Source organism: Salvelinus sp. IW2-2015, unplaced genomic scaffold (assembly GCF_002910315.2).
Source record: "Salvelinus sp. IW2-2015 unplaced genomic scaffold, ASM291031v2 Un_scaffold2138, whole genome shotgun sequence".
Taxonomy (NCBI): Eukaryota; Metazoa; Chordata; class Actinopteri; order Salmoniformes; family Salmonidae; genus Salvelinus; species Salvelinus sp. IW2-2015.
This window is the reverse complement of record NW_019943472.1, coordinates 145,242-158,771: the sequence shown is the minus strand read 5'-3', so window position 1 is coordinate 158,771 and position 13,530 is coordinate 145,242. Positions and strand designations below refer to the sequence as shown.

The 13,530-nt window shown below is 38.9% G+C and overlaps 1 gene segment (V, D, J or C); it reads left to right on the top strand.

Annotated features, from left to right (window-relative positions):
* The first annotated feature begins 515 nt into the window (after positions 1–515).
* On the top strand, positions 516–5,182 carry LOC111951059 (immunoglobulin heavy constant mu-like). The segment is given in 7 exon segments: positions 516–846; positions 1,695–1,994; positions 2,196–2,480; positions 2,610–2,927; positions 3,259–3,576; positions 4,367–4,521; positions 4,669–5,182. Coding segments are annotated over 7 exon segments (1,407 nt in total).
* Positions 5,183–13,530: the final 8,348 nt, after the last annotated feature.

The following is a 13,530-nucleotide window of genomic DNA, read 5'->3' as shown; positions in this document are numbered from 1 at the left end:
CGTCTGATATTGATATAACGCCATTGTAAATTGTTTTACATTTTTAAAAAGTATATTTTGATGGAGTGATGTCATGACATGGACCTGAGCATCATTTTTTTTAAATGTATACAAAACGGAATTCACAACATCTGTCCTTAAGGAATCAGGTGTATGATAGTATTACGATATTGCATTATATTTTATTCCGTTGGATTCAGAATCGTGACTTTAAAGCTGCCTATTGAAGTGCAGGGTTTTTGTACAGGCAGTGAATGGAGACATAGCACTGTGATGCTTTTGACTACTGGGGAAAAGGGACACAAGTCACCGTCTCAACAGGTAAGCAAACTTAAATGTATGATATCCATCGAATGTTTAATTTCCCATTCTATTTTGAGTGTAGAAAGAACAAATTTTTGTCTTTTGCATTTTTAGATGCAAAATGTCATTGAATAGACCTGTTCATAGTCCACTAAAGAAATGGTTTACATCAATTTGCTTATTTCCTTGAAAGTCAACTAGTTCCTCAAATTCTAGGTTCTGCTGTTGTAGAATGATGCAGAAATGTGTTTCCTAAAGTCTTATAAATAGAAAACCATTCCTTCCTCAGAAAATGTTTTACAGTCTAAGAGAAAATGTTATATATTGTGGAAATACATTGTTGACCAAGTGTGACTCTGTGACAATGTAGTATCTATTTAGATTTGCTTTTACAAACCAATGTACTTTGAAGTTATCAAGATTAGTTGAAACCGATTGCTGTAAAGAGGGTGGTTTTTGTATTGCTTGGCATATGCCCTTGTCACACRGTGTATGGATACTTTGACTATTGGGGGAAAGGAACAATGGTCACAGTATCATCAGGTAAGTAATTGTTTTTGTGAGTTTTTTTAATGAAATCAAATTGTTGTAGTCTGAAGATAAATCATTGTTTTATGGAGAAAAGTAGACATTACTACTTGGATAACGTTGTTTGTGTAGCACACCTAGAAAAAGCAGTATATTGTTTGTTCATCTGTCCACATACGTCTTTCACTTTTTGCGATTGATGTTTATTTAGTGGATTATGTAGGCTTTGCTTTAGGTCAAAAATGACCATGTGAAAATGAAAATGTAGGCTATTCATATGGGAGTCAAACACATAAACTGATTATAGGTATAATAATAAGAGTTCATCTTAGCCTATATTGAATTGAGTGTTAATTTGCATCACCTTAATCCATATACATAAATGAATAAAAAGGTTTTATTAGAGAAACAGTATGTTTTATTTTACAGTTCTGTTTTCACTGGTAAATGTGTATACAATTGAATGTGTTAATGTGTTTTTAATTGTGCCTTACTGTATAATGCCTTTTCTAAAATGTTTATTCTATTCTACTGAGCCAGTTACTTTATGTTCGTGTTCTTATCTTTTAGTATTTCTTCTTGTTGTAGCATTGTTGAGAAGGAACCTGAAAGTAAGGTTTTTGTAGATGGTGTATTTGTATCCTATCCTGTGCATACAACTAATATACTAGAAACGTAGTGGTAGTTACACATCAAAGAATACAAGACAACCAACTACATGGAACTAAATGGTGCCTTATAGTGCAAGATTAAATGAACATTCATTTGTGTAATGACCATTTTACCATGGTAATTCCTAGTAGTTACCTGGTCATTTTGTACATTCAAATCAAGTGTTACCTTTCTTTCTTTCTTTCTTGCAGCAGCCACAGCCCCCCCTACTCTATTCCCTCTTATGAACTGTGGAACCGCTTCTAACAATGTCTACAGCATCGGTTGTCTCGCTACCGGCTTTTCACCTTCCTCACTCACATTCAAGTGGAKAGARGKCAGRGGGAGTSWSCTGACGGACTTCGTCCAGTACCCGGCAGTCCAGAGTGGGGGAGCCTACACAGGAGTCAGTCAGCTCCGTGTGGCTAAGAATGACTGGGAAAACTCAAAGTCTTTTAATTGTTCTGTGGAACATCCTGGAGGTGGAAAGACAGCAGTCATCAATAGACCAGGTAAGATGTGGTCATTATATTGTATTTTTTTATGAAGTTGGTTCTATTTTTCTAAAGATTGCATTTTAATGTTTGTGATGTAAACTATTTCTGTTTAGAAAACCTGATTATCAAATGATACTTGGTGTTTACCCTGGATGTCTTATTTCAATAAGGGGTTAAACTAACATGCAGACATTTTTTTTACCTCCCGCTACTCAGTCGTAAAGTCTCCAACAGTGTCTTTGCTGTCGGGGCCCATTGGCACCACCCAGTACCTGATGTGTATGATTGAAGATTTCACCCCCAATAAAGTCACTGTCACCTGGAAGAAGAATGACATGGAGGTGGAGGGCCAGATCACTACTGTAGGCAAACAGCCGTCAGGCCTCTACTCAGGCAGCAGTCTGCTGAAGGTCAACAACACTGACTGGAACAACAAGGTCAAGTACAGCTGTGTGGTGCAGCACCAGGGACAAKCCACCATCAAGACAATCTCCAAAACAGGTCTGTACATAGGAGAAGACTGTACTACAATAGATGTCATGCTCACATACAGTATATCTATTATTTAGTGTAGTTTCTCATCAGGAACATTGACATGTCCTGCTTTCACATTGCTGCTCTCCCTTTCAGAACCACTGACGGTGACTCTGAACCCACCGCGTGTGAAAAAGGTGTTCTTGGACAACCAAGCAGTGCTGGACTGTGTTATCAGTGGTACAGACCAGGACATAGTGTCTGGTACCAATATCACCTGGCAGGTCAACGGACGGGACAAGATGGATGGCATCGATCTGAAAGATATTGAATCAAAGGGCAACCTGAACAGCAGGGTCAGTACTCTGACCATAGACCAGAAGGACTGGACCAAAGTGAAGACAGTCCAGTGTTCTGCCATGAAGCGTGGTGAAGACAAACCGGTCATTCAGGACATCAGCTTCACCAAAGGAAGTAGGTCACTGAGACATCTCAATGTGGTTGTGATAAGTGGTCACATACTCCAGGTTCTTGAGAGGGAGGCACAGGATGTGCAGACTTTTGCTAGCGCTAACACACCTGAGTCAGCAAATCAACTAATCATTAACTAATCATCACCTTTGCTTAGTTGAATCAGATGTGTTAGTGCTGGACTAGAAAAGAAACCTGCACACCCCCGTGTTGCTCCAGAACCAGGGTTAAGGACCACTAGGTTGATTTTAAACTGATATTCACATACTGGTTTTCATACGTACCTACACATCCATGAGTGTAACGTTTCTCCTTCAAATCAATCCTCTTGCAGGTGAAGCCCCTTCAGTGTCCGTCCACCTTCTCCCGGAGGAAGACACCAGGGAGGAGGAGACTGTGACTCTGGTGTGCCTGGTGGTCTYCKKGTCTCTCTGTGACGTCTACATCATGTGGCAGGTGAACAGCAGCCAGTACCAGGAGGGGGTCACCAGCCCTCCTCAGAAAACCCCGGAAGGCAGGTACTCTGTCACCAGCGTCTTCACCACCACTAAGAAGGAGTGGGAGGGAAACATGCTTTTCACATGCGCCGTCAAGGACCTCGGCTCGGACAACAACACCGCACCTCAGGGGAGGAATGTGTCAAAGTCCTTGGGTAACTCATGTGAAGACAAGTGATATTAATCTGTGTGTGTTGTGTCGTTGTGTCTCCTTATTGACTCCTCTGTGGGTCAGAATAGCCAATTACTAGGCGTGTCCCCTGTTTGATGTCATTGTTGTTGTCCTTGAGTTAAAGTTAACATGTTAGTGTTGTCATTGTTTTGTTGACTGTAAACGTGTATATTGTCTAATGTGATATTGTCCAGTCTACTGTGTTAAAAGATTTATGTCCTATTYCACAGTCTTGTGTTGCCWTTGTTGTCCTTTGTCATTGTTCAATGTGTCTTCCTAATGTGGAGGCTGGCTAATAAACAATACCGCATATGAGATCACATGGTTTGGTGTTCGTATATCAATTACTTCAAGTCTTAGAAAAATATACTGGTCTATTCTACATAAAAAAACAGAATGAAGACAATTGTTTTGTCATGAAAAGACAACATCACTGAATAGCCTACATAGTAGTACTATACTCACAGTAAGGTGGTCATGGATGCACTATTTAGTGTAAAGGTGTAGCTTGACATAATGTGAGTGGGTGTGCATGTTATTATTAGGCCAAGTCTGCACAGCTCAGTTGCACGTGTTCTTTGTGTGTTGATGTGTATCCATATAATTTGAGCTCATGTAGCTCAAATTACGATAAAGACTAATACAGGTGTACAATACACATGAACACATGAATATACAGACACACACACGAACAAGCAGACACACATGAACACACACACACACGCAGACACAAGTGTATGTCCGTTCCTCACCACCTGTCTCCCTGTTCTCAGAGAACATCCTACTGACTGAGCCTGAGGCAGGCTTCGCTCTGAGCTGCACGGACAACGTTGAGGATGAGTTCGGCAGCCTGTGGTCCACCACCTCCTCCTTTATCATCCTCTTCATTCTCTCCCTCACCTACAGCACAGTACTCAGCCTCGTCAAGGTACTGACACCGCTTATTTATTGTGATTGTAGACTTCTGATGAAGACCATTGGCAGCTGAAACGTCACGATTTGAAATAAAAAAAGAACGTATCAAGTGTTTGTTTGTTTACTGTAATAACCTGTATCTGTCTCTGCCTCCTTTCAGATGAAGCAGTGAAGAACACATGATGGACTGCTGAGATAGATGTGTCTAGATTAGAAAGATAATGGTCTGAGATGGTTATGGCATACAGTAGTGTTCTTTAGTAATAATGTTATGTATATAACCAATACATTATTGATTATGATTGATTAGTATTGTTTTTCTCACTATTATACATTCATTGTATGTGATATGTTATTTTTCATTCATTGATTTCTAGTGTACAGTATCTTTAAATATAAAGTGTATCCTGTGAAGTCTGTGTCCTTTTTCATTTAATAAAATATAACTTTTAGCTAGTCATTGTCATTTTACTGACACATCCACTGGATGCTAATGCTGGGAGAAGGACACATCCTATATTGTGTTTGGGGCAGCAGGTAGCCTAGTGGTTAGAGCGTTGGGCCAGTAACGTTTGTTCTGCCCCTGAACAAGGCAGTTAACCCACTGTTCCTAGGCCATCATTGTAAATAAGAATTTGTTCTTAACTGACTTGCCTAGTTAAATAAAGGTAAAATAAAAATACATTGCCTATTGAAGTGTTTCTGCTTGGCAGGTTTTTATGTAGACAATTTACAGCTGTAGTCCCTCCCAGGACAGATTAAAACAACGTTAGATATCTGTAATATTCAACTAAGACTTCAACATTCTGTTATCAGTTGATCTGAGGTGGTTTCTTGGTTCTCTAACTTGTCTAATAATAGTGTCATGCAAAAGCAGCTTCCTCTCTCTCTATCCCCTTGATACCACACCTGTGGCACTGAAACTGTCCAGCAACTGCCAGGGCCACAAATACACTTCCTTGAAAGAAGAGAAACACTGCATGTACGATAGCAACGCACCCACACATCAACACCAGCACAAACACATATACTTATATGTCAGTGCTTTGATGATTATTATTATAGTTGTTGATTATTTGGTAACTTAGATCAATGGTTCCCAACCGATGTGCCGCCGCACACTGGTGTGAGTTGAGGAACTCTCAGGTATGTTTTGAAACATTTCCTGATCATGATTTTAAAAATGGAACACTCACAAAATGTATGCACATGGAGTTGTGACTTGGGAGCACTAGTGGCGGTCAGATAATTCATTCAATGGAACATGGTTACATCTGTAACGTTGTTTCACGTCCAGTGTCCTCAGGCTGTTGAGGGGCACGTAACAAAGGGGGGTTCCATTAAGTTAACATATGTAATTGTTTAAAGATGGTCATAACATGGATCATTTATCTATTTTGATTTTGAATTTTAGGACTCCTTTAGGTATCAACAAAAATATATAAACAAATTACAGTATTTGATCAAATATTGAATTTGGCTTTTACTGCAAGTCCACAGAAATGCATTGAATAACACATTTCAAGAACACATTTATATTCCTGTTGTGCAAATAACATATATTTCACAACCTAAAGAGATGCTGCGTTACTCACTCTTTAAGTGTATGATTATCCATTCTCATCTGTGCAGTCTGTCCTTTAGCCATGATGGCCAGTGAGAATGGATTGGCATTTCTTCATATACATTTAGATTATAATATCTGACAAGATCAACTCTACTGGCTAAAACAGCTACTCCAATTATCCAATTATTGGATTCTGACAACAGAATGTGTTTATTTTCAGTTAAAAGAAAATATTTTTAACTTTCAATAATGACAAAAAAATGTACTGTGTAAAGAAATGACCTTAGCAAGGTGCTTTGATCATTGTTATGGTCAAAATGCCTGACAGAGCAAAAGCTGAAAGCCCAAACTAATCAAGAGTTAATAATACGTAGTAAAACATAATTTGACATACTGTTCAATAGATCATGTTATGGTTGCTGTGTTTATTCCATCTTTGGCCCTGTACAGAGTGGTGGGGAGGTTTTTGTACAGGGTTAAACCACTGTGCCATATAGAGGGTCACAATGATACAGTCCATGACAAAAAGTTACCACCTCTACCAAGCACAGTGTGTAAGAGTGCTGACACCTAAGGAACACAGACATATACATTCTGATTGTCTATAGGCAGCTAACCTAAACGTGCTGGTACATTTATACACATTATCAACTCAAACAAATGTCTATACTCTTTACTCTTTAGGCCTACTTCAGAGAAAGAAATACCATCATTAAAAACTTTAAAACAGACATACACTGGGTAACAACTTTTTTCTGTACACTGTGATCTAAAAATTAGCTTGAATTGAACTTCAATTGTTGTTGTAAATGACACAGGATTGAGAGATGGTCCACATGGAGACATAGGAGGTTTCAGTGAGTTTTACTGAGAGGATTCTGTGGCTGTTTGTGACATAGGTTTTTGTGAGTCACTGTGTACGGGAGTGGCCACAGTGATGAACATCAATACTAAAACACCTCCATGGACATGAGGGTTGACAGGATTGTACTGTGTAAACATTGACTTCACTCTGGAGCCATACGAGAGATCATTTCACTGCTATGAAATTAAATGTTCATATTTTCATCTTAATTTTCTCTATTCCACTATTGGTTGCTATTCTACTATTGTGTACTATGTTTCTGATTTCATACTGATTCCTACTGTGCTGTTTTTTAGCCAAATTGTTGAATGAAATTCATGTTTGATTTCGGACATGCCTGTCCATATAAATATACAGTGTAGCACCCTATCCTGACATTTAAGATATAACAATCATGGTTATCACGTTGTCCAGACATATGGCTTTATTTACAGGAGGTATTGACATTTTGACACAAAACTCATGCCCTGATTTACAGAAATATTGTAACAAAGTTTTCTAATGAAGGCAAACAATTTAGAATCCTCCGATCCTGTAGCCTGTTCCCGACCGTCACGTTGTACAGCGCCATAGAAACGCTGAGGGTTTTGTTTTTCGTTTTTCTCTGAATAGAAACACTATAATATGCCCTGATTTACAGAAATATTGTAACAAAGTTGTCTAATGAAGGCAAACAATTTAGAATCTCAAAGGTGCCCTCTGGTGGTAAAATTAGCAATAACTTTAAATGAATTAAATTATGTGCCACAGAATGCTGCGGCAGCACACAAGGTGTGCCGCAAGTACGACACAACTTTTAAAGGAGGACCCACTTTAAGTAGAACCAATGAATGTTGAACATGCTAAACTTAATGCCCAGTCTATCCTGTCTCAGGACCTATTATGGACAGAGCAGTCCATCTGTTACTGTTACTTTTCAAACAGTTGTTATGCTTTAAGACATGCAAATATACAGAAAGGATGAAAATGCAGTTGTGGTCCATAGCACCACCAAGGACCATTCTCTGATGACGTAGACCCTCTGAGAAAACTGAACCAGGAGAACTTTACGTAGTAAGAATATTACTTTATGGGCCTGAGATATGGAAACTTTATTGTCATTTTGTACACGAAGCCAAATAGTCACAGATTCTGACCAAATTGACTGAATATATCAATATAAACGGACTATTTAATAATACACACATACTTAGAGTATGGAATAAAGAAATGTACAGTTACTTTTGTCATAATTATTATGTTTTAAGTCACACAGAACCACCATATTTTCCATAATTTTTGGTCAAACTGTATGAGAAGTAACTATTAATGCATCCATTCCACAGTCTAAGGGTTTATGTTTGATAATCCATTCTGTTCCACACCGGCCCTGCTCTCCTTTTCTCAGTGGTGTCTGTTTCTCTCACACACCCCTCCCCTCTCTCTTCCCCTKTGTGACKCTCACAGSTGTGTGGCACCACGCTTGGTGAACTCCWGTCTGTCACCTGGGTGTTTCAGGGTCCCAGTTTAGCATCTCTGATGATTCAGATAGAKYGTTAAAGRAGTTAAGTAGCCCAGGGACTGCAGGGACTGTTCCTATACWSTTTCATGWTCTAATTCTCACTAKCTTGTTTCAGCTGAGGATAAAAAGCTGTTTTGCATCAACCACATGAACACAATTTGAATTTGATTAAATGGTGAGATGGATCAAATCATTTAATTTTAATTATTGGTTTGTCAACAGTTGTATTAATTGTATTATTTTATATTTTCAGTCATTCACTGCTACTCATCACACACAATGTTATTGACAGACCATATTCATGGTTTGTGTTGGTAATAAATATAACACACTTATTAAGAATTGCATTGAACAATGAGTCCTTAACTAAAACAATAAATTGCTCTATGTGGTTTCTCATATCTGTCCTGGGATACTCCCCCTAAATACTTTTGTATGTCTTCATTATAATTGTTTATAGGGGAGAGAGTTTAAGAATGTGTTTTTATCAGGTGTGTCTATCAAAAAGAGTGTTGGGCACAGTAGTTCAAAGCTACCCAAGCATAACTTCTACCCCAGGACTCACCTGCACTCTGATGAAGCCATTTCCCTGATATATTATCTTCATTAACCATAAAAAGGATCAATATATCATTGTGAAAGTGCAGTAACATGTTTAAAAACAACACACAACAATGATGTATTGCAGATGTGGGTTAAAAAGACAAGTTGTGAATTGAAAAAGTTATCGAGTGAATTTTCGCCATCTAAGTGAAGTAGTTTGGTGATATTTGCTGACCATATGACATTGAAGCAATGGGAATACATTTCAGGGTACTTCAGGATGGGAATTATTCCTTCTTCTTTATTAGTTTTATCTTGTTTTATGTGTTGTTTTAAAAATCTATATTTGTAAGGTATTTTCTGACTTTATTGAACAGATAGAGAGAAATGTAATGTAATGAAAGATAGAGGTTGTGTCAAAGGGCAGTAGACCAGATTCAAAACTATGCCTAAAACGTATGACACAACATACCACAATTTCTTACAAGGGCCATTTGTAAATGTGTTTGTGATATTGTTGTGAGAAATATCAAAATGTAATATGATTTAATGTCAACTATTTCATGACTCTTCTTAATACATGAAACACTGTTCGAATGAGACGTGACAAAAAAAACATTTACTTTACTGTGTAAACAACACAGAAAATGTTTGCTGATTGACAGTGATCACTGATGTCTGGCTTTGTCTTAGAATTAATTGCCTTGAAACATATTTTATATGCATGTGACATGCTACCACCCAACTATGGATGTCATGCAAATTCTGTCCCTCAAGTCTGTGTACTTATATGATGTTTCCTACCATGGGTGAATTGTCTTCCATCCTGAAAAGATGACAGGCAAACCACACCTCCTCCTGGTCTTGCTGGGCCTCTGTAGTATGTACTCAATAATCTAGCAATTTATTGGAACAAAGTATTTTACATATAGAGATAATTATAATATCCATTGAGTTAATATATTTGTGATCTATTGTCTTAATTCTCTTTTCTCTATTAGGGGTATATGGTCAGAGTCTGGAGGACATTCCCTCCAGTCCAGTCCTGAAAAAGCCTGCAGAACCTCTCAGCCTCTCCTGTAAGGGATCTGCCTTTACCTTTAGTAGCTACAACATGGCCTGGATACGTCAACCTGCAGGAAGAGCACTTGAATGGATATTAATTATATGGACTAGTAGTGGAACTGCATATGCAAAAAGTGTTGAAGGACGGATAGAAGTCACCAGAGATAATTCTAACAGCATGGTGTAACTCAGGCCTGGCAAATTATTTTCCATGGAGGGCCACATTAGAATATATTTTTGCCATCGCGGGCCAGAATCATATTACTGGATTATACATCATGTGTATGATTGTGTTGACAGATATATCTACTGTAAATCACGTCCAGATATGCTACTTATTTACTTTTTTTTTTTAAACTTTTTTAACTTTTTTAACATACACAGAAATAAACCACATCCATGTTCTCCTTTTGGTAGGTATTTTCATTATTAAACATGCAATGAACTACACGGAGGGAAAAGTACACTGTGAATTCAGCACCACGGACAGAACTCTTGTTAACCTGTCTAGCCCCGGGGTTCCGCTAGCGGAACGTTTCACAAAAAAAAAAAAAAATTGGCGAAATGACATAATTATAAATATTTAGCATCAATTAAATCAGAAGTGTTATACACCAAATCAAAGCTATACCTCTTGTTAATCTAGCCAACATGTCCGATTTCGAAAAGCTTCACTGCAAAAGCGATTATCGATCAGTAAGCAACACATTAGGTACAGTTACAGCAAAGTACATTAGTCACGAAAGTCAGAAATAGCAATAAAATTCATAATTAACCTTAGGAAATTTTCTTCTTTTGGCAATCCTAAAGGTCACGACGAAACAATGAAGTGGCGTTTTGTTCGATATAATCAATTTTTATAGCCTAACACGAAACATTTTGTAAACGGCTTGTGTGGAAAATTCAGTGTCCTTCAACTTTGGACGTAACATTCATTGTAATTACTCACTCTAAACGGACGTTTATCCAGTCATGTTCGGTTTCATTGCAATCCTCGGTTTGTTAGTAAAACAACCAAACTTCATGGTTCTTTTCCCGGGACATATTGACAGAAAATATTTGATTTGAACACACCAAACAACGACCTCATTACGCTCCAATCGAATGACCTGTTCTTCGTTGATTGACTGTATTTCGGACCAATAACCACTGATCTTCTTGAAATCTAGCTGGATAGATAGCCAATGAACTGAGGTACATGGGAACATGCAATGGTTCGACCCGGGAAGAATATCCTTTGTCCTAAACTCATGCGTACACACAGCCATTCGCCATTGAAAATTCTACAACAAGTAGCCTCGCCGTTTTACGCGCCGCAAAAGTTTTTTGGGAGCATTTTCAAGGCATAATAATGGCAAATAAATCAGCCAAATCGAAGACGAAGACCAAGTACACCGACTTACACGATATAATTGAAGAAATAGACAGAGCTAGTGATAGTGAACATCTAAATGAATCCAGTGAGATTGAATCCGTTGATTCAGAATTTGAGGAGATGATGTTTCCGCTACGTGAAGACTCAGTTTTGGATCGGTGAGTAACATTGTTGAAATTAGTAATATCATATATTAATATCATTTGAGTTGTTTGAGATATTTGTATTTTATTTGCCTTATATAAAAAAAAAATATGAGCTAGGACATGCAAATATAAAGTACACAAGTATATGATAATGTAGAAAAGTACATATTGCTCTATCATTGTGGTGTGTATGTCTGTGTGTCTGGACAAAACCTCACCATGGTCACAAATTGTGTATATATAATATGGTGTCTGTATATTATTACTAATTGTTTACATGTATTTTTATATCTAAAATGGAATGGACAAAACCTCACAATTGGTCACAAATTGTGTATATATTAATATGTGTCTGTATAAGATTATTACTAATTGTTTACATGTATTTTTATATCTAAAATGGAATGGACAAAGCCTCACCATGGTCACAATTGTGTATAATATATAGTGTGTCCTGTATAATTATTACCTCTCGTATTGTGTTACATGTATTTTAATATCTAAAATGGAAATGGACAAAAACTGCACCATGGTCACAAATTTGTGTATATAATATGTGTCTTTATGTGTCTGTGAGTCGTTTATTTTCAAACAGATCCCAGCGATTCTATTGGACCTAGGAGTCAAATCCCCACTGAAGCTGTCCATCCAGCTGAGCCCCTGCTGTTTCCGGCAACCCACTTACGCCCGCCGGCATCAAAGGGGTTGGTAAGACACGGCAGTGGCAAAGAAGCGGAGGAGAAGGGCAGCGTGGAACCGTCCAGAGCGTCCAGCGTGGAACCTGCCAGAGCGGAGAGGAACTGTTGGCATGCTGTTCTTGAGGAGGATGTGGCCCACCCGTCTCCAGTTTTCCGACCAAAAACGCCAGTCGGCCCCTCAAATTGGACCTAACTTCAAAATTAGCAGCCCCATGCAACTTTTCCAGTTGTTCTTTCACCTCGGCAGTTGTTTGTATACCCTGGTGATGAACAACAAAAATGTATCGCGTTAAGAAAGCAGGAAAGCAAGACAGAGGCATGGAAGGACATTTCCCATTTCAGAATGTTTTGCCACTTTCTATGGTCATCTACAATGGGCTGGTGAAGTGAAAAGCCTGAACACTACTGGAAAACTGCACCCCTCTAATCAACTGCCTTTCCCTCAACGGTCATGTGTCTGGCAAGAGGTTTCTGACAATTGTCATGGCCACCGCGCCTTCGACATCAGTGAGCCCAGAAGTTTGATAAGGACAACGAGACGGAAACGGAGGCACGGCAGGGGTTTGATAAGCTCTGGCAAGATTAACCTCTCACCACGATATCGTTGAGGGCATGCAGACATATTTTCAGCCCGCACCAGAACCTTTCCATAGTGAGAGAATGGTAGCTAAAGGCGATGAATAGAGCCTAAAACAGTATACATGCGTACAAACCGACAAAATGGGGTTACATACCGTGCAATATTTTTTGTCTAATGAGGGGAAGAACACTTGTGCGAGCGGTAAGGGACATCAGTTATGACTCTGTGATGCAGTTATTTAGATTTCCAGTTGCTGGGGAAGGGCTACAAACTATTTGTAGACAACTTCTAACCACAGCCTACCTGTTCACAGACCTGAGGAAGCTGGAGATGTGGGCTGTGGCACCATTCGGACCACACAGAGTGGGCTTTCCAAAAACCAGGGTGAACGACATGCCTAAGGGGGCTGAGCGGGGTACATGAATGGATCGTGAAGATTGTTTGCTCTTTGTGAAGTGGATGACAGCGAGAGGAGGGTAGTCATGTGCCCACTATCAAGTCCTTCGGCTGGGGATGCACGTTGTTAAAACGTTTGAAACGGTCCTACAGGCGCTGGACGGCCAGAAAATGTCCCGATCTCCAGTGCTGTGAAGGATTAGACATTAAGGAGCATGGGAGGTGTGACCTATCGGATGCGGGCTGATAGGATATCTTAATACAATCGGTATCTCAACAGAACACC